The 22,502-nt window shown below is 56.3% G+C and overlaps 4 protein-coding genes across 14 annotated transcripts in view; 3 read left to right on the top strand and 1 right to left on the bottom strand.

Annotated features, from left to right (window-relative positions):
• Ppp1r16a (protein phosphatase 1 regulatory subunit 16A) overlaps nucleotides 1–7,389 on the top strand; it is a 26,110-nt gene extending 18,721 nt beyond the window's left edge. For 2 of the 4 annotated variants that reach the window (XM_017798513.2, XM_029564178.1), the window contains 11 exons: nucleotides 628–744; nucleotides 1,555–2,541; nucleotides 3,740–3,810; nucleotides 3,893–4,038; nucleotides 4,875–4,978; nucleotides 5,050–5,174; nucleotides 5,268–5,393; nucleotides 5,477–5,552; nucleotides 5,633–5,762; nucleotides 6,362–6,524; nucleotides 6,785–7,389. In XM_017798513.2, coding sequence (XP_017654002.1) covers nucleotides 2,283–2,541; nucleotides 3,740–3,810; nucleotides 3,893–4,038; nucleotides 4,875–4,978; nucleotides 5,050–5,174; nucleotides 5,268–5,393; nucleotides 5,477–5,552; nucleotides 5,633–5,762; nucleotides 6,362–6,524; nucleotides 6,785–7,159 — 1,575 coding nt within the window. In that variant the 5' untranslated portion in view covers nucleotides 628–744; nucleotides 1,555–2,282 and the 3' untranslated portion in view covers nucleotides 7,160–7,389. The remainder of the gene's footprint in view (nucleotides 1–627; nucleotides 745–1,554; nucleotides 2,542–3,739; nucleotides 3,811–3,892; nucleotides 4,039–4,874; nucleotides 4,979–5,049; nucleotides 5,175–5,267; nucleotides 5,394–5,476; nucleotides 5,553–5,632; nucleotides 5,763–6,361; nucleotides 6,525–6,784) is intronic. The other 2 variants (XM_008834396.3, XM_029564179.1) reach the window with 1 other exon arrangement.
• A 133-nt stretch (nucleotides 7,390–7,522) lies between these two features.
• Nucleotides 7,523–12,078, top strand: Gpt (glutamic--pyruvic transaminase). 3 transcript variants are annotated; one of them, XM_029564180.1, is made up of 11 exons: nucleotides 7,523–9,516; nucleotides 9,643–9,732; nucleotides 9,808–9,916; nucleotides 10,026–10,159; nucleotides 10,317–10,560; nucleotides 10,719–10,798; nucleotides 10,870–11,006; nucleotides 11,131–11,305; nucleotides 11,431–11,586; nucleotides 11,668–11,780; nucleotides 11,876–12,078. In XM_029564180.1, the coding sequence occupies exons 1-11, from the start codon at nucleotides 9,355–9,357 to the stop codon at nucleotides 11,901–11,903; spliced, it is 1,428 nt and encodes a 475-aa protein (XP_029420040.1). In that variant the 5' UTR covers nucleotides 7,523–9,354; the 3' UTR covers nucleotides 11,904–12,078. The 3 variants fall into 3 exon arrangements, with proteins under 3 accessions (XP_029420040.1, XP_008832620.1, XP_008832621.1); XM_008834398.3 differs by having other exon boundaries at nucleotides 11,851–12,078; XM_008834399.3 differs by lacking the exon at nucleotides 11,668–11,780 and having other exon boundaries at nucleotides 11,851–12,078.
• A 1,879-nt stretch (nucleotides 12,079–13,957) lies between these two features.
• Nucleotides 13,958–16,095, top strand: Mfsd3 (major facilitator superfamily domain containing 3). 2 transcript variants are annotated; one of them, XM_029564173.1, is made up of 6 exons: nucleotides 14,175–14,585; nucleotides 14,680–14,850; nucleotides 15,187–15,334; nucleotides 15,421–15,545; nucleotides 15,618–15,727; nucleotides 15,807–16,095. In XM_029564173.1, the coding sequence occupies exons 1-6, from the start codon at nucleotides 14,315–14,317 to the stop codon at nucleotides 15,978–15,980; spliced, it is 999 nt and encodes a 332-aa protein (XP_029420033.1). In that variant the 5' UTR covers nucleotides 14,175–14,314; the 3' UTR covers nucleotides 15,981–16,095. The 2 variants fall into 2 exon arrangements, with proteins under 2 accessions (XP_008832612.1, XP_029420033.1); XM_008834390.3 differs by having other exon boundaries at nucleotides 13,958–14,850.
• On the bottom strand, nucleotides 16,078–22,419 carry Recql4 (RecQ like helicase 4). 5 transcript variants are annotated; one of them, XM_029564169.1, is made up of 22 exons: nucleotides 22,201–22,419; nucleotides 22,092–22,125; nucleotides 21,908–22,005; nucleotides 21,549–21,689; nucleotides 20,608–21,318; nucleotides 20,401–20,527; nucleotides 20,196–20,300; nucleotides 19,993–20,091; nucleotides 19,816–19,908; nucleotides 19,601–19,737; nucleotides 19,220–19,303; nucleotides 18,959–19,147; nucleotides 18,700–18,879; nucleotides 18,486–18,627; nucleotides 18,133–18,395; nucleotides 17,696–17,984; nucleotides 17,498–17,627; nucleotides 17,247–17,416; nucleotides 16,993–17,173; nucleotides 16,768–16,912; nucleotides 16,479–16,587; nucleotides 16,078–16,391 (listed from the first exon to the last, which is right to left on the bottom strand). In XM_029564169.1, exons 1-22 carry the CDS (start codon nucleotides 22,282–22,284, stop codon nucleotides 16,267–16,269), a joined length of 3,636 nt encoding a protein of 1,211 aa, XP_029420029.1. In that variant the 5' UTR covers nucleotides 22,285–22,419; the 3' UTR covers nucleotides 16,078–16,266. The 5 variants fall into 5 exon arrangements, with proteins under 5 accessions (XP_029420029.1, XP_029420026.1, XP_029420028.1 ...); XM_029564166.1 differs by having other exon boundaries at nucleotides 21,549–22,005; nucleotides 22,201–22,363; XM_029564168.1 differs by having other exon boundaries at nucleotides 18,959–19,000; nucleotides 21,549–22,005; nucleotides 22,201–22,363.
• Between the last annotated feature and the right edge of the window lie 83 nt (nucleotides 22,420–22,502).

The raw sequence follows: 22,502 nt of genomic DNA, 5'->3' as shown, positions 1-22,502 counted from the left end.
TCTCCCTGTAGCCCCAGCTGTCCTGGAACTCACTATGTAGACCAGGCTGGCCTTGAACTCAACTCATAGAGATCCGCCAGCCTCTGCCTCCTGAGTGTTGGTATTAAAGGTGTGTGCCACCACGCCCAGCAAGGGAGACATCTCTTAAATTTTCTCTGGCAGGATGCTGGTCCCTGAGAAGTCTAGGCTCCCCCTCACCAGTTTTGTTAGGCAGGAGCTGTCCTGGAACTCACTATGTAGACCAGGCTGGCCTTGAACTCAACTCATAGAGATCCGCCAGCCTCTGCCTCCTGAGTGTTGGTATTAAAGGTGTGTGCCACCACGCCCAGCAAGGGAGACATCTCTTAAATTTTCTCTGGCAGGATGCTGGTCCCTGAGAAGTCTAGGCTCCCCCTCACCAGTTTTGTTAGGCAGGAAGGAGGGTGTCTATCACAATGGTAGCAGGGATGGCTGGAGGACACTACCATCCCAGTGGGTTCTGGACCCTCCATATCCTCACACAGAGATGCTTGCAGAGTGTCTGTGTACCTGGTTAGCTTATCTTGGGTGGGCATACTGGGTACCTTGGATGGAAAGCCTGGGTAGGGTGTTGGCTATAATATCTGTACTGGTCTTTGTGCTCTATAGAGGAAGAATGCTCCTGGGAAAGCTCTTGACTTGAAGAATGTGCAGGACAGAGGCTGAGGGCCCAGCTGTTACTGTCCCCAAGGAACCTCAGGCCAGGTGCACAGGCATTTGGCTTGGGTGAGTTTTAGCTGTGAAGTACATCTCAGGTCTCAAGAGGGACCTAACTAAATGTTACCTTCTTGTAGTTCCTTTCTTGACAGAAATGGGTGTCCACTAAGACCCCTGTGTACCTGTATGGCTAGAGGAAAGGACTATTTTCTAGATGTCAGTGAGGGTGGTCTGTGAGAATAGGGGTTTGGGCATGCCTTCACTGGTAGGGTATGGCTCTTAGTTTCTGAGAACCTGGCCATAAACAAAAATCAGTGTTTCTGGGCATTGGGCAGAGCGGGCCCTGGGACAGGCACACCATCACATGGTTGTGTGCTATTTGCCTGTCAATCCTTGATGACTCCATGCCAGAGGGGCCCTCCTGTGCCTGTGTCCATATGATTTCAGCTTAGTGCAGATCAGGATGGCCAAAATATTGGTTGGTCTCAGTTGGCTTCTTTATGAGGAACATGCTGGATGCTATACCATAAGGTACCCAGGACGCAGGACATATCAAGCCCTTGGGCCATCCCTACAGAGGCCAGGGAGAGACCTCACACAGCCAGCCTGGACACAGCACCTAGCCCTGTGATGGCCCATGATAGCCTGTCTGGGAGTAGGCTTTCCCACTATTTATAGCCCTTTTATAAAGGATGGGTAGGGGCCTGAGATGCCCATTGGCCCGTTCTTCCTTAAGTGTATGGGAAAGAGTAAGGCAGAGGAATTCCCCAGGATATGCTGGTAGCAGAGGATGGATCTCACATAGGGCTGCCCAGGAGCCTTCCTGTCCTGCCCATGAGCTGGCCTTGATGTGTTTCCTTATTCTTATTTACTTCTCAGGTGTGTGTGACTGACGGAAAGGGAGGCTCCCCTGAGAACATATTGACAGGCCTCCTGTTACCTCCATGTCCTAGTTTCCTAGAGATTGCCATCATCGGACACTGGAAGCTAGGACCCCAGAACTGACTATACACCCTGACCTCTACTGCCATACCACATTGGCTGTTTTACTGTGCTGACTAGAAAACCTGGCAGAGGACTGAGGACAGCCAGCATGGAAAGAGAACAGAGGCTCCCAGGGGCTCCCAGGAGCCTGCTGCTGATTGGTCCTGCTTTCCTTTCCCCTTGGCAGGGTGCCAAGAAACTGGAACTTTGTTATCTGGGTAATTAGCTTCAGACCCTGAACTGAGGCCTGCCAGGTCTCAGGCTACTTCCCACAGGCTGTGCACCCTGACCCCAAGTGGAAGGCGAGGCACCGAGTACAGAAGCCCTGCCAGCTGAGCAGTTGAGGTGCCAGTCCTGCCTGGGGAAAGACTGCAGGCACTCCCCCTACCCCCAACACACACTGCCCTCCCCACCTGGGGTTTACTCCTTAGGGCAACTGGACCTGGTCACAGTGTGGTGCCTCCTATCTCAGCCTTGCAAAGAACAGAGGGCACCAAGTCTTGGGAAGGGGATGCCCCCAAGGGTGCCAGTCCAGCCAGCTGCCCTACCCCTCAGGCCTGGCCTGGCCCCCCAAGTCCCCACCGTGGTACCTCAAACAGCCCTGTGGGCAGACATTTCCCACCATGGCCGAGCACCTGGAATTGCTGGCAGAGATGCCCATGGTGAGCAGGATGAGCACCCAGGAGCGACTAAAGCATGCCCAGAAGCGACGTGCCCAGCAGGTGAAGATGTGGGCCCAGGCTGAGAAGGAGGCCCAGGGCAAGAAGAGCCGCAGGGAGGGACCATGGAAGGAGGTGGCAGGTCTCAGGCCACGGAAGCAGGTCCTTTTCCCTCCCAGCATTGCCCTTCTGGAGGCTGCTGCCCGGAACGACCTGGAAGAAGGTGAGTATGCTTGAGTCTCAGGGCAGAACATAGCAGGCACTCCCTTCTGTTTGGGTGTGGCCCTGCTTTGTGTTGGGTCCTAGGCCTGTCTGCAGCTCTTGGGCTCTAGCCCCAGCTCTCCTACCAATAATGGTCATTTGTCCTTAAGTGAGGTTGCATGCAGGAGGTTCTGCTATGACACAAGTCAGGTTGTGGGAGGGCTGAACCACACAACAGACCCACAGGGGCTTGCAGAGGAGTTGAATAGCACTTAGCTTCATTGATGGCCCTTACTGCCTCTTGCCAGAGTGTAGGGTTACTGTGAATCCTTGTCCCTTTATGCTTGGGTCCTAATCATCTTGGAGTGTGGGGTGGCAATACTCACCTCTCCTTAGAGACAGCAGGGCTGGCAAGGGCCAGGGTGGGTCCTACTGTACACGTAGGCAGGCTCGACTTCATGCTGCCCCAGGTCCTGCCTTTGACTCTCCTTTCCACTGGACTCTACCTGGCTCCAAGACAGGTCTAATTGTATGGAAAGCCCCTTTTTCTTTCCTGTGCCCTACTCCTACAACTCCAGGGGATGGAGGAAGAGACATCTGGTGTCTCTTGAGAACCCCTCCTGCCTCCCTCTGGGGCAGAAGACGAGGAGAAGTTAGCAGGGCCTAGACAGGAGCTGTAGGTGTGCCTCAGGCCAAGTTCAGGGCTGTGGGAAGGAGGTCATGTCATGCTGCATGGCTGGGGAGGACCCTATTGACTGGCAAGAGCTTCAGCCTGAGGTGGAGCCTCTGGAGGGGAGAGAGGGCTGGGTGAGCACAGCTTGTGGGGCTGGGTCTTGTCACAAGTGAAGAATAAGAATGGATGTGCCCTGTGCTGGGATGGACAGGACCCTTAGGCAGAGTCTTCTGTCTCCTGTCCCAATACTCCAGGCTGCAGCAGCTGTGGGGCAGGGAGTAAAGCATGGGATTACCGACAAGCCGTACCTACAGAGGGGCCTGTTGTAGAGTCCGAAGGGTTTGATGCTATGACATGGAAGGGGCAGGGGCTGCCATGTGTGTTGCCCACTTGGGGCAGATGGCCACACACTGCCTCCTGCCATCTGTACCCTTCTTATTTATCCTTCCCTGACGCCTGGGCACAGAGCAGGCCTAGGTGTCCTTGGGCCAAGGACAGTACAGACCAGTCCCAGACCTTTCCCAGACTTACCTCTTTCTTCTTGCAGTGCACCAGTTCCTCAGTAGTGGAGTTAGCCCCAACCTGGCCAATGAGGATGGCTTGACTGCACTACACCAGGTAAGTCCATGTACAAATGGGGTGGGGCTGGCTAGCCCAGCTTGGTTAGGGGGATGTGGGGGCTCAGGTTGCTTGTTTGCAGTGCTGCATTGATGACTTCCAAGAGATGGCACAGCAACTCCTGGAAGCTGGGGCTGATGTCAACGCTTGTGACAGTGAGTGCTGGACACCTCTGCATGCTGCAGCTACCTGTGGCCATCTGCACCTAGTGGAACTCCTTATTTCCTGGTAGGACTTGCTGGGTATCTGTCAGGTGTGGCTCAGGTGACCCTTCTGGGATGCTTTTTGTGTCCCTACCTCCTCTTTCAACCCTGCCTTGGACCCTAGGGGGAATAGTGTGTTCTGTATGCTCTTTGACCTGTCTGGGAGGCTAGACTTCCAACTCTGGACCAAGAGCCTCACCAGGGTCTGGATGGAAAAATTGAGGGAAGGGGAATGGAGATACCAGATGGACCTAGGAGGAAGTGCCTGGGTATAGGTGAGGCCTTTACTTCTAACAAGGAAGGTAGAACAGAGGAGGTTGGTGGCTTCACCAGATTAGGGACCTCTCTAGTAGATAAGAGGATAGGGACTTGGCCATCCTATGTGAACAGGTGCCTTGGCAATGGAATGAAGGCGTATAGCTGGAAGGCCCCTGAGGCTCCCCTGGGAACTGGTGGTGGACTGTAGACAGCCTCTAGTTTTGTTCCTATATCATGCATGAGTACTCCTTCTGTGTTCTGACCCCCACCCTTACCCCCTAGGCGTTGCACATCCCCTGAAGTGTCTCTACAGTATTTATGGGAGTAGATGGGTATCATAAACCTCAACTCCAGATGGATAGAAACTACAGGATAGTGAATCTAGCTTGGTCTAGGACAGGATCTAGGGCTGAGGAATGGTCAGCTGTCCAGGTGGAAGCTAGAGTTTAGTTTTCCTCCTGCCTATTCTCCCTTCCTAAAAGTAATCCTAGGCTGAGGGCCTCTGTAGAGGGGAGACTTGCTGCAAAGGGACAGAAGACATCTGAGTAAGGAGCTGGTGCATGAAGAAGGGTCCTGAGGTTTGTGGCTTGTCTGTCCTCACAGTGGTGCAGATCTCCTGGCAGTCAACACTGATGGGAACATGCCCTATGACCTGTGTGAGGATGAGCAGACACTGGACTGCCTTGAGACTGCCATGGCCAACCGTGGTGAGTGTGCTGTACCTGTCTCCAAGGGGTGGGTGCCTGGTCGTGCTGTCTCTGAGCTAGCTGCCCCTCAGGTATCACCCAGGACAGCATTGAGGAGGCCCGAGCAGTGCCAGAGCTACGCATGCTGGATGACCTCCGGAGCCTATTGCATACTGGGGCTAACCTCAGTGACCCATTGGACCATGGGGCCACTCTGGTGAGGACTCAGCTACTTTGGAGTATCCATCCTTGTGGGGATGCTTGGAAAGGGTGTGGGGCTGGGATTCAGGGTTGGGTGATCTGCCTACAGTTGCACATTGCTGCTGCTAATGGGTTCAGTGAGGTGGCTACCCTGCTGCTGGAGCAAGGAGCCAGCCTGAGCTCTAAGGACCGTGATGGCTGGGAGCCTCTGCATGCTGCAGCCTACTGGGGCCAGGTGAGTGTACATAGGAGCAGGGAGAGAGTGGGCTCCTGGAGCCAGCTAGATTCCTTAAAGCAGCTCCTGCTGGCTGCCTGCAGGTGCACCTGGTAGAGTTGCTCGTGGCACATGGGGCTGATCTGAATGGAAAATCCCTGGTGGACGAGACACCCCTTGGTGAGTGTGGGAGTTGCCTCCATCTGGCAGAAGGGATAGGCCACGAAGATATAGTAACAGCTGTACACATCTCTCCTCAGATGTGTGTGGTGATGAGGAAGTGCGAGCAAAACTGCTAGAGCTGAAGCACAAGCAGGATGCACTCCTGCGGGCCCAGGGCCGCCAGCGCTCCCTGCTGCGCCGTCGCACCTCCAGTGCAGGCAGTCGTGGGTGAGCCCCCCGCTGCAAGTCACCACCCAGCCACCATCTGTGACCCAGGCTTTTCCCCTGTGGGTGTCAGCTAGCGGGGGGGGGGGGGGGGCCCCCGCCTAGGGTTTTGGGGGGGGGGGGGGGGGGGGGGGGAGTGGCGCTGGTCGCCGCAGAGAGAGCAGGTGACACGAACATGTGCATGTCAGAGAGGGCAGGTGACACGACCATGTGCACGTCAGAGAGGGCAGGTGTCATGACCATCGGCACGTCAGATGGGGCAGATGACACAACCACCTACACCTCAGAGGGAACAGGTGACACAACAATCTGCACGTCAGAGGGGGCAGGTGACAGGACCATCTGCATGTCAGATGGGGCAGGTGACACGACCATCTACATGTCAGAGGGGAGTGTTGACACGACCATCTGCACGACAGTGGGGGCTGGTGATATGATCATCTTTAAGGCTTCTCTAGAGGATAATCTTACTTCCCTCAGCGAAGTCTGACTTTTGCTTGGTTGGTTTGGGGCGGGGGGGGGGGGGGGGGGGAGCCCCAGCCTCAGGATTTGTGGGCAGAGGTTGTGGGATGGGTGATGACCTCTGTTGCCTTCTTCCCCAGGAAGGTGGTGAGGCGAGTGAGCCTGACACAACGCACCAACCTGTACCGCAAGGAGCATGCCCAAGAGGCCATCGTGTGGCAACAGCCACCACTTCCCAGCCCAGAGCCTCTAGAGGACGAGGACCGCCAGACAGATGCTGAGCTCCAACTGCAGCCCCCAGAAGTGAGCATTTAGCCCCTGTACTGTCCCAGCTTTGTAGTGATCTTGGCATGTGGTCTGGCTTTAGTACCTGGTTCTCTGTCCTAACTGGACCCTTGTGGAGGTGGTAGGACCAGTGACCTCATATTCCTAGATAGGCTGCTGACCCTCTCACCCCTTATGTCTGTCCTTCCACCACCACTTCACACAACCTGAAGCCCAAGGCTAGTGCAGGTAAAAAATAGCACCTTCTGATGGCCTCTGCATCCTGGCTCTGCCCACAGGAAGGCAGCCCTGAGGTGGCCAGGCCACACAATGGCCGAATAGGGCTCCCCCCAGGGCGGCACCTGTACTCCAAGCGTCTAGACCGGAGTGTCTCCTATCAGCTGAGTCCTTCAGAGAGCAGTGACCCTGATGCCCTCATCCGGGACAAGGCCCACCACACCCTGGCAGAGCTTAAGCGCCAGCGAGCAGCTGCAAAGCTTCAACGACCTGCCCCTGAGGGGCCTGAGACCTTCGAGCCTGGCTTGCCTATTGACACTGAGACCTCCCAGCCTGACTGTGGCTTAAGAGAAGCTGGGGACCCACCCTTACTCAAGCTCACAGCCCCCTCAGAGGAGGCTCCTGTGGAGAAGAGGCCATGCTGTCTGCTTATGTGAAGGGCCATTTCTCAGATTGGCAGGATCCAATCCCCATGGCCAGCCAGAGGCCCACCCCAGTACATGCCCTAGTGCTGTAGGGGAGCCAACACAGGGTCGCCCCTTTCCCACTTCAGCCCAGGACACTGGCCACCTTGCTCAGGGATGGACCATGCAGAGTCGTACCTGCAGGCCTCTCCAGCTGTAGAGTGCTTATCCTGTGACTCTTGATAAAGGCTGTTTGCCTCTGAGCCTTCCTGTGTGTCTCGCTGGGGAGGGGCAGGTAGTGCTGCTGGGTTAGGTACCACCCATGCCCAGGAGCACCGAGTCGGCCTGTAGATGCACGCTGGGGCTTGCAGCTGGCAGCCCCAGCCTTTGTAGGAGGGAGGCCTAGGGCCACAGGCAGAAAACCCAGTCTTCACCCCAGCCTTCCCCAGCTGTGTTCAGCTTCTTTGAGGTGCCTCTGTACCCCTTTGTTTTACTGAAACAACAGAGTACTTTGAAAGAAGACTGTTTTGGGGTAAGGCTGTGGATAACTAAGCAGAGGGACAAGGACTCTGGCTAGAAGGGACACAGTGTTTTTGACAGGACTGGGCTAGAGCCAGCAGGGTAAAAGAGGCAGAAGGTTGGCATTAGGCACTTCCTAGGCCTATGGGTCCTAGTTCCTGGCATGTGGCCCTGATCTTGGGGCCTGTCTGCCAGTTCCCTGCCTACACTGGTATAGGTGACAAGCAGTTGGCCATGCAGGCTGTGCTGGCTAGGCACAATACATCAGAGTGAAAGGGGGCCCCTTAGGGGCCTCAAGCTGGAGGGAAGAAGGCAATTCCATATCATATCCATTGCATTTAGCTTTGCATGGCCATTAATATCAGGTGACACAGATTTGGGCCACTCTCCCCTCCTATGACCTCAGTGTCCCCAGGACCTACCCTTCTTCTAGTATCTGTGGTTAGAAGGTTGGTGTCCTTGGAAGAGCTGGCTGCTGGTTAAATTTAGAGTGGCGTGATGCAGCTGTCTGAAGTCCACCGGCTGCCACTGCTGCCATTTGGGCCCTATTGCTAAGGGCCACAGTGGCTGATTCTGCCTGGGCCAAGCCTATATTAATCTGTGCTCTGGCCTGAGGGCCTGAGGGCCAGAGAGAAGCCAAGTGAGCTGGGAGACTGCTGTAGTAGAGGTAAGAGGCGAGAGGTGAGTGTGTATTCAGTACAGGGGTGCTTGTGCCATTTCTGCCAGACTTCAGGGACACAGGGACAAAGACTCACCTCAGACCTGCCTAGCTTCCTGCTGCCCAGCTCAGATGTCCCCAGCCCTGAGCTTCAAGTCCCTCAGGGACTTAGCTGACCAATGTGGAGCATAGCCCTTAGGCTTCCTGCAAGGCCTGGAGGGTGGGGCTCTAAGGACCTATCACAGCTTACTTCCTACTCTCTACCAATCAGGAACAAGAGGGAAGGGAACTTAGGTCACTCTTGGCCTGGAGTGTGGCCTTAAGGGCACCCTCTGGCTGATGTGTATTAAAAGGGCATGAGGGCAACTCAAGATGAGGTGTCAGAGGGTTCAGGACTGGCTGTCCTGTCTCCAGTCCCTTCCCTTCCCTCTAAACCCTTGAGTAGTCATCAGGGACCAAGGTCCAACCATAGCACTCTCCTTCCTTTATCATATATAGAACCCAGTGACTAAACTCCCTCCCCCTCCCCCAATGCTCCCCAGATTCCTAAGGCCTGTTTTAGTTACCTAGGAGACAAGTCCATTGGCCTAAGTAAAGACGGGGGTGTCTCATAGGGCTAGCTCAACTGGGCCTTGTTGGGGTAAGTCTCCACTAGTCCCTGGCTCCATTATTAGGCCCAGTTGCAGAGGACTCTCCTCTCCCAGCTGCCAGTGTGTCAGTTATTGAACCATCCGAGTGTCCCTACCCCCTAGTGGGTATCCTACTCTGTCACAGGGGACACTGGGCGGCACTGGGCCTCGCCCCAAGCCCCGCCTGCTGCCTTACCCACTCCCTCTGGCTCCCTGGGGTAGAACTGTGCCCAGACCGGTAGGGCGGGGCCCAGGCTGCTCCAGCTCCTTCAGGCTTTTCTATCCCTTTCAGTAGGGCTAGCAGGCAGAAGTGAAGAGGGTGCTGTCTTACCATATGCAGGCTCCCTACCTCCAGCCCTGATTCCCCATCTGGACCCTTCTGCTGCCTCCTAAGCTACTTATCCTTCCTGGTTTGAGGAGTCATGGCTTCAGTAGTAAATGATCAGAGCCTGGCTGCAAGGAATGGGCCGAAGCGGAAGGTGCTAACGCTGGATACCATGAACCCATGTGTACTGCGTGTGGAGTATGCTGTTCGAGGACCCATAGTGCAGCGTGCCTTGGAGCTGGAACAGGAGCTGCGCCAGGTATCACTCTGGGCCACTGTTGCCCTTCTGCCCCGGGTTGCTGAGTTAGTCCCTAGCTCAGTGGAATGTGTGGCAAAGGCAGTAGGACGGTACTGCCCAATTTCACTGCCTACTCCCCTTTCCAAGGGTGTGAAGAAGCCCTTCACTGAGGTCATTCGTGCCAATATTGGGGACGCACACGCCATGGGGCAGAGGCCCATCACCTTCTTTCGCCAGGTGAGGCTGCTTGTACTGCCTATTGTCATCTCCCTTCCGCCAAAGTGCCCTGGCCTCAGTCCATGGTCTTCCCAGGTCCTGGCCCTCTGTGTCCACCCTAATCTTCTGAGTAGTCCTGACTTCCCAGAAGACACCAAAAGAAGGGCAGAGCGTATTTTGCAGGCATGCGGGGGCCAAAGCCTGGGTGAGTGCCAGTTCCATATGGGGTCTAAGCCTCTGAGAGGAGCAGAGACGGGCAGGTCCCTTGGTGGGAATGCAGCACTCGCCAACCTCTCTGCTACCCATGGATCCAGGGGCCTATAGCATAAGCTCTGGCATCCAGCTGATCCGGGAGGACGTGGCGCAGTATATACAAAGGCGAGATGGAGGCATCCCCGCAGACCCGAATAACATCTTCCTGTCCACGGGGGCCAGCGACGCCATCGTGGTAGGCTGGCCCAGGGCAGGACACAGTGGCCCTATGTGTGCGACTTGGCCTGGCTCAGTCTGGTGCAGTGGCGCCCTGAGCGGGCGGGGGTGGGACGATAGAGTACAAACCCTAGCCACATTAACACTGTGGTTTTGTGCTCCTTATCCGCTCACAGACAGTACTGAAGCTGCTGGTGGCGGGTGAGGGCCATAAGCGCACGGGCGTGCTCATTCCCATCCCTCAGTACCCACTCTACTCGGCTGCGCTGGCTGAACTGGACGCTGTGCAGGTGGACTACTACCTGGATGAAGAGCGCGCCTGGGCTCTCGACCCGGTGGAACTGCGGCGCGCTCTGTGCCAGGCACGTGACCGTTGCTGCCCTCGCGCGCTCTGCGTCATCAACCCTGGCAACCCCACCGGTGCGCCTCCTGTCTGACCCGCCTCCCCCATTTAGTCCCGCCCCTCCCCGCTAATCCCGCCCCATCCTGCCCCAACTGCCCTGCCTCCAGTGCATCTGGGATGGGGCGCCCGGCTTTGTTCCTGGTTGCCGGTGTCAGTGCTTCATCTCACACTCCAGGGCAGGTGCAGACACGTGAGTGCATCGAGGCCGTGATCCGCTTTGCTTTTGAAGAGGGGCTCTTCCTGATGGCTGATGAGGTGCGGACGGGGGCACACATGGGAGGGCAGCAGCCGCAGCAGCCAGCCTGAATGACACTGCCCCCCTATAGGTGTACCAGGACAACGTGTACGCTGAGGGCTCCCAGTTCCATTCATTCAAGAAGGTGCTCATGGAGATGGGACCTCCATATGCAACGCAGCAGGAGCTTGCTTCTTTCCACTCAGCCTCTAAGGGCTACATGGGCGAGTGAGTATAGGCGGGGGTGGAGGTGAGGATGGTGGGGCTTTTTGGACCCCTCCCCCTGCCCTGGCTCGATCTCCCTCCCAGGGCACTCTTCCCAGACCAGCCCAACACATGCCTTCCCTGGCAGGTGTGGATTCCGCGGTGGCTATGTGGAGGTGGTAAACATGGATACCGAGGTGCAGCGGCAGATGGGGAAACTAATGAGTGTGCGGCTGTGCCCACCGGTTCCGGGTCAGGCCCTGCTGGACATGGTGGTCAGCCCACCCATGCCTTCTGACCCATCCTTCAAGCAGTTTCAGACAGTGAGCAGAACAGACTAGGCCAAGGACGTCTGGTGACCCAGCTGGGGATGGGGGGGGCACGTCGAGTCCCTGACCTTCCTCACCCTCTTCCACCCTCCCCACCCTGCTCAATCCCCGGCTTACAGGAGAAGCAGGAGGTGCTGGCTCAGCTAGCAGCCAAGGCCAAGCTCACTGAGCAGGTCTTCAACAAGGCTCCTGGCATCCGCTGCAACCCAGTACAGGGTGCTATGTATTCCTTCCCACGAGTGGAGCTGCCCCAACGTGCAGTGCAATGTGCTCAGGTGAGGGTTACAGGGTCCTGTAGGGGCTGAGTAGATTGTGGGGCCTGGGTTCTGTGACCTGACCACTGTCCTGACCTTCAGGAACTTGGCCTGGCCCCTGACATGTTCTTCTGCCTGCGCCTCCTGGAGGAAACTGGCATCTGTGTGGTGCCTGGGAGTGGCTTTGGGCAGCAAGAGGGCACCTACCATTTTCGGTGAGGCTTGGTGCACATTGCCTCTGCTACAGTCAAGCCTGTGCCCTGGCTTACTGCTTGCCCTTTTCAGGATGACGATTCTACCCCCTATGGAGAAGCTGCAGTTGCTGCTGGAAAAACTGAGGAGTTTCCATGCCAAGTTCACCCATGAGTACTCTGAGGCCACTGCTGAGACCACACTGGACAGCCCCTGACTGAACAAGCTGAGGGAATCCTCAGGACTTGCTGCTTTTTGCCTGCAGTGTGGGCACCTGCCCCTTGCAGGTCCATAATAAAGCTGGGTGCTGGTCTGACCCTGGAGGTGAATGCATGGATGACCCCAGCTTTTGACCTACCTGACTGCTATTGTATAGGCTACTGTATAGGCTTAAGGACCTCACTTGAGGGACATTAGACCCCTCATCCTGGAGGGTTCCAGCATTCCCAGAGAAGGGCCCTTCAGGCTGTCATCCATCCATCTTTCCTCGAGACAGGTGCATACGTGGGCTAGGTCTTCACTGTAGTCTCAAGTGTGGGTCATATGCTGACCATTTATATAAAAATCAGTTGACATACTAGTAAGGAGTATGAAGGCAGACATGGACCTCTCTGCCTCTTAGGGCTACCCCAGATCCACCTGGGAGGACATGAGGTTACAGGGGATTCCAGGAGGAGAAGTCCCAGAAGGACCACGTTAGAAATAGTAGCCTTTCCTGAGACAGAAATATGTCCCTTGTTCTGTCCCTATGCCAACCACAGGGTGGAGCTGCTGAGCAGGGTGACAACCAAGGCAGGAGTGAAGAGGCAAGGGCTTAAGGAAGGCTGGTCCCCACGTGGGAACAGAACAGGAGTGGTTCTTTTGCAAACCAGCCTTAGGGGCCCTGGTTGCAGGGGGCTAATGGAAGGAAACATCCAAGGGGTGGGGGCAGTGCTCAAGAAGGGATGAGCACTTTCTGTGTGCACAGTAGACACTGCTATGGTTTACTTGTTTGGTCTGCAGTATTCCTCTGAGGTAGGCAATGACAGACCTCCCCTCCCCGTTTTGTAAAAGGAAGATATGGCTGAATGTGGTGGGGGATGCCTTTAATACCAGAACTCGGGAGGCAGAGGCAGGTGGAAATCTGTGAATTCAAGGCCAGCCTGGTCTGCATAGTGAATTCCAGGCCAGCTGGAGCTACAAGGAGACAATGTATCAAAAAGGCCCCACCCTGAAAAAAGATACTTGTAGTCCTGGGAATTGGACCTAGGACCGCTGAACTACATATACCCCCCCCCACCCTTTTTCCAGCTGGTTTTTTTTTTGGTCTTTTTGAGACAGGGTCTCCCTGTAGCCCCCAGCTGACCTGGAATTGGCTATGTAGACTAGACTGGACTTGAATTTACAGGGATCTGCCTGCCTCTGTCTCCCGAGTGCTGGGATTAAAGGACTGCGCCACCACTCCAGGCCCTTTTTCAGCTTTGAGACAGGGTCTCACTCGGTTGTCCAGGTTGGCCTTAAATTCATGATTCCTCAGCCTCCTGAGTGTAGTTAAGATTACAGGTGTTCACTAATCTGCTCGAAAATAGTATCCATTTTATAGATAAGAAAACTCAGGTCCTGAGACTCTCTGGAAGTGACAGGACACCTCCCACCCCCTTAGTGGAAAAGAAAAAATGCGATACCAGAATGCTCACACAGGGCTAACCAAAGCACCCAGAGCTGTCCACTCTGGAGTCAGTTCTTAACCCAAGGCCTAACTTCACAGCCTTATTTTGACCTTGGGAACCTGGGCGAACACAGTGCTGGGTAGGAGGAAAGACTGGACATGGGCCTTGCTAGCAGGGCCAGTCATGTGGGCTCTGGACTAGCCAGGTTCTCCTACCACTGCAAGAGAAGGGTGTTTCACAGGTAGTAGCTGCGTCCTGATCTTTCACACAAACTCCTTCCCAGATGCTCAGAGGGCCAGGAGCACAAGCAGCGGGCTGTTAAGCCCAAGTTGGCTTCTGGGAACGCCACAGCCGATGTTCTGGGTCTGCTGGGGTGTCTGTGGCCAGAGTGACCTTTGGGCGCTTGGGGCTGTTGGCTGTGGGCTTGCGGCCAACTGTCTTGATCAGGAAGCGGGACTAAGGTGGAGGTTGCCCCAGAACAGAAGTTCCACCCCGGACCAGAGAAGCCCCTCCCCTCCCCCCTGCCCTGACTTCTGCGCAAAGCACGCTGGGAGCAGCGGGCTGCGCGTACTTAAGGCCCAGGCCGCCGGAAGGCGGGTCTCTAGCTCCGCGTTTTCTCCAACTTCCGTACTTTTGTCTGCGTGCACGTCTGGACCCCGGCCTGATTGGCCCTGACCACATGCAGATGGACCAGCCCCTCCCAGACTCCACCTGGAGCCCAATTTCCCAGTCGGAGCCGCCCGCGTCCCCCGCACCCTGGCTATGCATGGGAAGCTGCTGCCGCTGGCCGGCCTCTATCTTGTGCAGGGCCTGCCCTATGGGCTGCAGTCTGGTCTGCTGCCCATCTTGCTGCGGGCCCGTGGCTTCTCCCTGACACGTGTGGGCCTGACCAAGGGACTGTATGCGCCATGGCTGTTAAAGCTGGCGTGGGCGCCACTGGTGGACAGGCGAGGTTCCCCGCGGGCCTGGCTAACGCTCAGCACCGCGACCCTGGGCCTGGTGTGTGGATTGCTGGCCGCATTTCCTCCCCCGCAAGCTGGCCAGGTAGGGCTGCCCATCACCTTGGCGGGGCTGCTACTGCTGCTGAACCTGGGTGCAGCCGTGCAAGACGTGGCTCTGGACACACTGGCTGTGCAGCTTCTGAAGCCAAGGGAGCTGGGACCAGGCAACACTGTGCAGGTGGTGGCTTACAAGCTAGGGGCAGCACTGGCTGGGGGTGGGCTGTTAGTCCTCTTTCCCACCCTCTCTTGGCCACTGTTTTTTTTGCTCCTAGCTGCCACCTACTGGCTGGCTGCTGCCTTAGCCTGGGCTGCACCAGCCTTGGGCCAGATGCCCTGGCCTCAGGCGGCAGAGCACACCCCTCACACCTCCCATCTTCTACATGATTTGCTGGCTGTGCCTGGGACCCTCTGGACATCAGGCTTTGTGCTCTCCTACAAGCTGGGTGAGTGAAGAAACAGGAGGGCTTGAGCCTTAATTTCAGGTTGGTCCCCAGGGGCTTCTCTGAAATCCACTTAAGGGACTGCGTTTTCTGGGGTATGAGCCCAGCCCAGCCCTGTCACCCAGGGTTCTGAAGCCTGGCTTTGCCTCACCTCTTGGCCTCCCTCAACTCCAGCCACAACTCCTTGGTATTGCTGATATTGTTTTCAACTGACTGAGTCTGGCAAAAAATGCTGTCCCGTTGTCTCCTAACATCTAGGGCCCATGAAAATGAGACAGAGGAGGGGTCTGGCTGGTTGGAGGGGAGAAGGGAACCATCCCTGCTTCTGGTCTTCTGTAGGTGAGCAGGGTGCTGGAAGCCTGTTTCCACTCTTCCTGTTGGACCATGGTGCTTCTGCCTCAGATCTGGGGCTGTGGAGTGGCTTGGGGGCTGTGACCTGTTCCATTGCTGGCTCCTCCCTGGGTGGGGCCCTACTGGCCAGACACTGGTAAGCACCCCCAAGCACAATCTGACGCTCACTTCCACCATGATCTCCCAGAAATCTTGTATGTCCTGCTTCCCCTCTCACTCCAGGCAGCCGCTGTCCCTGTTGAAGTCAGTGCTGAAGCTTCGCCTTGGGGGTTTGGCCTTCCAGACTGCCTTGCTCTTCCATCTGAACACCCCAGGGGCCAGCCTGGACCCTGGCACAGTCTTGCGAGGTAAGGGAGTTGGCTTTGAGGAAAGAGGGAGCGGCCACAAGCCTGGAGCTCTACCGACCTTTGTCTTCCCAGGGGCAGCTTTGCTGAGCCTATGTCTACAGCAGTTCCTAGGGGGTTTGGTCACCACTGGTACCTTCACTGTGATGATGCACTGCAGCCAGTTGGCGCCCAGAACCCTGCAGGTAAATGCACAGGGCAGGGATGCCCAGGGGCTGCAGGACTGGGGAGCTACTAGGCACTAATGAGTATTACCACTCCCAGGCCACTCACTACAGCCTCCTGGCTACTCTGGAACTGTTGGGCAAGCTGCTGCCAGGCACCCTGGCTGGAGTGCTGGCTGATGGCCTGGGCCCACATCTCTGCTATGCTCTCTTCCTTGCACTCTCAGCTCTTCCCCTTTTGGAGCTGGGCCTGGCACCCAACACCCTGGCCTGAAATGGGTGTCAAGACTGTCAATAAAGCCAAGAGTGCTTTGGCCTGTATGTCTGGAGCACAGCAGGCTCAGGGCAGTGTCACCAGAAAGGACATAAAATGACTTGATTGCTTTTTATTTTGCATTTTGGATCTTCTTTGGCCCCACATTGCAGTTCGCAGGTTTTATCTAGTGGTCAATGATGGCTGCATCATTGGTGAACAGCTGAACCTGACACCTTAGTGTGTAGTGGCCACAGCCTGGCTTGCCTCATGCCTCCATGATGCAGTACCCTCGTATGTAGGGTGGTCATCGGCCCCACAGCATGAGCTCCTCTGTGGCAAGGCGCATCAGGGCATGGAAGTTCAGGTGTAGATACTTTCTCCAGAAGCGCCTGTCCTGCCCATACACTTGGGCGGGATAGCAGGGACTTCCTATGATGGAACAGAAACACAAGCCTGAGGACTCAGGTGGTTACAGCCCCCAGCACCTGCCTACTTCACGCAGACCTTGGCTCTCACCAATGCCGTGGAAGATGCGGGCCACAGCTCTGCCCGAGAACCTCTCCTCTGGCCTCAGGGACAGGAGCTGGCGGATATCACGGCGAATATGGTCCTCCCAGTCTTGGAGCTGTGGGTGGATGGCATATAACTTCCTCTGAGTATCAATGGCATTGTGTCTTAAAAATCCACACCCAAGCAGACTAGGAATCCTTGAGCCTTGCAGGGGCTAGACTGTGGGGTCAGAGTTGTGTGTGGGTATGCCATTGTTCTTAGGCTTAGGAATCGTCCCCAGAGGGGCTGTACTCACTTGGGCCTGCCCAGGCTCTGTGCTCTCCTCATTCTCCTCTGCTTCCTCTTCCTCCTCAAAGTAACGACTCAGCAACATCTTCAACTGATTGCTGCGCTCCTCATCAGGCTGCTCTAGACAGGGTCCACAACTAGGAAAAGCCACGCTGGGAGTGGGATAAAAGCTTGTCAAGAGTTGCCCATGGGGTCAGAGTGGGTGGTCTAGGCTCTGTCTACTCTTTCCCACCTGCGAAAGGCCTTGGATATTTGGCGAAGATGGGCCAGGGCCTTGTGTTCACGGGCCTGCACACGGCTATATAGAAAGTCACAGATCTCATCCTTTTCCTCAGCTGTCAGGTCCCCAGGGCTGTGCAGGTGGAAGGCCAGCTCTCTGAATTCCACAAGCACCCCTGTGCTCTGTGGTGCACCTATCAGAAAGTGTGTCAGACACCTGTGGATGGGTGGCTAACAGAGCCCAGGCTGGGGTAGGGATGGGCATACCTGTCCTTGGCTCTTGGTTCCACTGCAGCTGGTGGAGATACCGCCGTACAGAGGCCAGCTCCCATCCCATTGAGTCTGCTAGGTCCACCATGTCAAACTCTAAGGAGCTGCTTCCCTGACTTGTGTCTTTAGGTGGCCACTTGGCATAGCATGCAGCCAAAGGGGGACACCTGTGCCCAGGGAGCAAAGTGTGATGTGGCCAGCAGCTCTGTTTTTGTTTTTATTTTTGGTCTGGGGTGAGATATGCTCACCTATTGGCCAGGGCTTGCAGCTGGGCATGGCCCTCAGGGCAGTGCAGATGGCAGTGGGCATAAGTGGATGGCAGCAGTTCTAGCCAGCGCTGTGGGTGTAGTTCCAGGTAGCACAGCAGAGTCTCAATGGCTGAAGGCAGAGGAAAGCTCAAGGGTTGTGGGGACAACTCCCCAAACCCCATGGCCCTAGCTCCTTACCTTCCTCTGGCATGTCCAGAGCCTGTACTGTTGATTGCACTGGGAGTGCCCGCTTATGGCCCAGGCAAGCCTGGGCCAGTACTGGAGCTGTGTGGTGGTCACTGTTCTGTTTGGCCTCCTGAGGTGGGGACTTGGTCATAGACTTCAACCCGTTGATGCCTCCTTCTTTTCCTGGGGGCAGCCAGGTGCAGGTGCAGGGTGGGAATACACGCTGTACCAGCTTCTTCACGGCCAAGAAGTCAGTGCCATCAGCATGCGCATATCTGCGCAACTCCTGAAGATCTTCACCCTGCAGTGGGGCAGTCATGTGTACACAGCCACAGCACTTTGGGCTGGAATGGTAGCCCCAAGGAAAACAAGCACCTGGGGATAGAATAACACTAGTGGTATAAGGTAACCCTTGGGGCTAAGATGGTGTGGGGAGATGGGGTTCCAACCTGGGGCTGTAGGAACAGGTGGCAATGGGCAGGCTTCCCATCACGCCCTGCACGGCCTACAGCCTGCACGTAGCTCTCGAAGCTTGGGGGCAGCCCCAGATGTAGCACAGCCCGTACATCTGGCCGGTCTAGCCCCATCCCAAAGGCCACTGTGGCTACCACCACCCGCAGGTGTCCCTGCATAAAAGCCTGCTGTACTCGCCGGCGTTCCTGGCTGCACATGCCAGCATGGTATGCTTCAGCTATAGCCTCAGGGCCACGACCTTTGGGAAAGGTGGACAAATGGTTGGTGGGAACACAGCAGACATGCGGAAGAAGGGATCCCTGGAGGCCAAACCCTACATGAGCTTTACCTTTCTGCCCCGAGTCCCTCACTGCAGACAGGCACGTCCGGAGGAGTGCAGCTACCCGTTCTGTATCCTCCCGTCGATTGCAGTAAACGATAATAGAATCCAGGGTACGAAAACGGTCACCTTGTAACAGTGTTACCAGAGCCTGACAAGAAGCAGTGGTTAGCACTGCCAAGAGTGCAGGTTTTTGTTTAGGCCCCTATATGTACACACCTACCTGGTCTGAGTCTCTGTCCATGGACACGGAAAGGTGCAGATTGATAGGAATGGTAGCTGGCCCACAGAGGTCAAGCTCTTCAGCTATGCCCAGGTGCTGAGCCACATCACGGGCAGTGCTTCGTGTGGCGGTGGCTGTGAGACCCAAGAAGCAGTGCACACCCATGCACTCCCGAAGCACCTGAACCAGGGGTTGTGATGAGCCACCCAGCACACCTTGGCCCTGATCCACTCCCAATCCTGACCGCCACAAAACTCACTTTGCAGATACGGAGGTAGCAGGGCCGGAAGTTGTGTGACCACTGAGAGAGGCAGTGAATCTCATCAATGCAGGCAAAAGCCACTGGAGGCAGCTGACTGGCTTGGGGGAGGCTGGCAGAGCCCCTAGCCCCAGCCCCGACTAATGCCTCAGGGGACAGGATCAGCACATGCACCTGGGCTGCCTGGACCTGAAGGGAACAGGGTTAGGGACACTGCCTGTGTGGGAGCCCACTGTCTCCTATCCATGGGGTCCTCCTGACCTTCTTGATGACAGATTCCCGTTGCTTCTTGGTCATGCCTGAGTGGAGGCAGGCTGCTTTGAGACAGGGGGGCAGGTCAGACACCTGTAGATGTAATGTTGTCACAGCCTAGCCCAGCCGAGCCCAGCCCACCCAAATTCTACCAGTTACTTAATCCTCTAGGAGGAAAAGTATCAGACCCTGGATCCTAGGAGAAAGAATTCAGAGCCACTTATGCCCTGGGAGCTCTAAAGCTAGAGGCTAGATGGTGAACATTGGGGGTTAGGCTGTGCCTCACCTCAAGCAGAGGTCAGCTGGTCATGGATGTGTTCAAGGAAGCACCTAAGGGCATTAGACCTATCTGTTCTCAAGCTGAGGAGAGTTAAAGGCTTATTTACACACCTGGTCATCCATGAGTGACAAGAGGGGAGAGACCACCAGTGTGAGGCAAGGGCTTCGCTGTGCATATAGTAGTGCAGGAAGCTGGTAGCACAGAGACTTGCCAGCACCAGTGGGCAGCACCAACAGAGTGGAGATGCCTGGACAGGACAACAAGCAGCCATGAGGCTAAATCAGATAGACACAGCCTGGCCCAGTTCCTAGGCAGCCACACTTACCTGACAGGATCCGCATGACTGCATGTTCTTGCCCAGGACGGAAGGCTTGGTATCCAAGCTGCTCCAGGGCCTGGAACACCTCAGCAGGGGTCTCTGTGAACAAAGGTATCAGTCACCATAGCTCCAAGTCTTCCTACCCTTCAGTAGAGATTCTGGACCAATTAGGTTTTTGCTCACCTGCCACCTGCCCCAAGGGCCCTGGTGGGTAGAGGGGCAACACTGGACAAGGGGAATAGGGCACTTGCAGCTGTGGCTCAGTAGATTTTCTGTCCTTATCTGCTTGGATAGGCAAGAAAGGGTGATGTGGGAGCTCCAGGATGGACTGAGACCATCCTAGCAAGATGGCCACTGGTCATAATCACCTTCTTCCTCTCACTCACCAGAGTGGTGACAGGAAGTGGTAACTGTTCTCTGGGCTACTTCCAAAGTGGGAATGGGCTGTGTGTCATCCTTGCCACGCTTCTTCTGGAAGGTCAGGGTGGAACCTGAACCAGAGGTAAGAGCTGGTAGGGCTTTCTGTTTGGGCATAAGTACCCCAATCCCTACAGTGGCGGCAATGACCCAATATCCACAGCACAGGCTTACCCAGCTGAGGGCACTGGGATGCCCAGTGACCAAACTGCCCACACTGGAAACAAGAATCCTTGACTGTGGCTCTGGATCTACCTCCCCCAAAGTGCTCTCCTTTCTTTTGCCACTTCTGCTTCCATACCTGGGGAAAGTCCACAAGGATCATTTGGGAGGGAGAAGGGAGGAGGGGAAGGCTTGCCTATACCACTCTACATATCTGACCTGCTTTCGGAGAGACCGGCCTCGAAGGGCCCCAACTCGTACATAGCATTTTTGCTTCATGTTGAGTCGAATATAGTTCCCCTTGTCCAGGATAGCTGGTCGAGAGGAGATGCGAAGCTGGTTGGGCCCCTCAGCCTTCTCTGTCCTGGTTTGCCTAGAGGAATTGCAGGGCCGAGATAGATTCACTTGCATGGGTTCCCCTCGAGGGTCTTTCTCAAGTGCAGTAGCCCCAACTACTTCACGCAGGTGTCTTGCTTGGCTGCTGTCCTGCTGGACTTGTGCAGAGTCCTCCCAGTTCTCATTCCGTTTCTGCTTCTTGCCTTGACTTTTGCTGGGATGGGGGCTCCATGAGTCTACTTGGGCCAGTGATGATGCTTCTGAGTGACTACCAGGGTCAAGGACCATCACCTTGCCTGACAGCAGAGGTTGTGACTCCTCTGCACTCAGGCCAGGATTATAGATACCCGGGGCCTCCAGAAAATCTGAGGCTTCGTTATGACACCGTTGCAGCCAGACAGGGTCTAGGGAGCTCAGCCTCTGGCTCAGGGATGCCTGAAGCTGCTGGAGCCGGCCTGACCTTGGCGGGGGAAGGACATCATTAGCTTCACCTGGACAGGTGGGGGCAGTCTGTGGGCTTGACCACCTTGGAGTGGGCATCATGGACAAGGGTCTCTTTTGAGGATGGAGTTTTCGGCCTAAGTTTGGCCCAGCCTAGGTGGGGGAGGACAGAACAGCAAATAGGAACTCAGGACTGTTGAAGGCTAGACAGACAAGCTGAGAGCAGAGGTCCCTGAGAAGTCTGGCTCCAGTTACTGCAGGAGCCTGTGCCTGTTGTGTACATACTGTAAAGAAAGGTGGGCAAAGAAGGGCCCTTGGTGAACCTACCCGGGGGCAGGAGCAGCTCAGCTTGGACCTGCTTCCAGTCCACCTCTGCTTCTCACCTGTAGGGTGTCCTTCAGATTGGCTTTGAGCCTCTTCCCATAGTCCTGTACAGAACTCCGTGGGCTCTGTTTTGGAGTAGGTTGTGCATTCTGGGTTGCAGCTCGATTCAGATGGGGACCCCAGCAGCTGGGCTCCTGTGCCTGCAGTACACAATAGCGGCCCAGACCACAAAAAAAAATGGCATGGGCAGTGACGACATGGGTTTCCAAAGCCTTCGCTATCCCATACCAGAGGAGGGCCTGGCCTTTCCCCACCCAGCTTGTGTGTTTCATGGAGGCATGGCTGCGATTGCTCTTGACTCTTGCCAGTTGACTATACAGAACGCAGACCACAAGACTGGGGTGAAGGGCCAGAATACCTCCTCGGCTACAGTAGTGAGTGACTGCTCCGGGATGAGGCATCCGCCACCAGCCTGGCGCACAGCCTGCTTCAGGGTACGGTACTCGCGGTAGAGCGCTGGAAGGCGGAGTCAGGGTCGGTGCTCCGAATCTGACCTCCGCCCCGGGCCCGGCCCCTGCACCCAACGGCAAACCCGCGCTCACCTCGGGTCTCTTCGGGTGCCACTTCTACGTCCGCCTGTGAGGGGAGCTCGTCAGCTGCGGGTCGCGCTTGGCTCCCTACTCCCAGTTCCCGGTGCCCGGCCCCTACTACCTGCTCCGGCCGTCGTCCGTGCAGCCGCGCGAAAGCGCGCTCCCACTCCTGCAGCCGTGCGCGCACGCCCCGAAGGCGATCCATGGCGGGTCTGGACGGTTCTCCAGAATTTCCCGCCGCCAGCGCTCATGCCCGGCTCTCAGCCAATGGGCGCGCGCGGCGGGGTCCGGCTAATTCGCCGGGTTCTGGAGGACGGCCTATGGGCGGTGCCACGTGATCGCCGGGCGCGGTGACGCAAGACGAAGCGGGGCGGGGCGGGACCATAGTCCAGGAAGGGTTGGAGGTGTAGGCTGTGGTTGCGG

This window comes from Nannospalax galili, unplaced genomic scaffold (genome assembly GCF_000622305.1).
Source record: "Nannospalax galili isolate Female #2095 unplaced genomic scaffold, S.galili_v1.0 scaffold717, whole genome shotgun sequence".
NCBI classification, from domain to species: domain Eukaryota; kingdom Metazoa; phylum Chordata; class Mammalia; order Rodentia; family Spalacidae; genus Nannospalax; species Nannospalax galili.
Note: the sequence above shows the minus strand (reverse complement) of the source record. Positions and strands in the feature narration are given on the sequence as shown.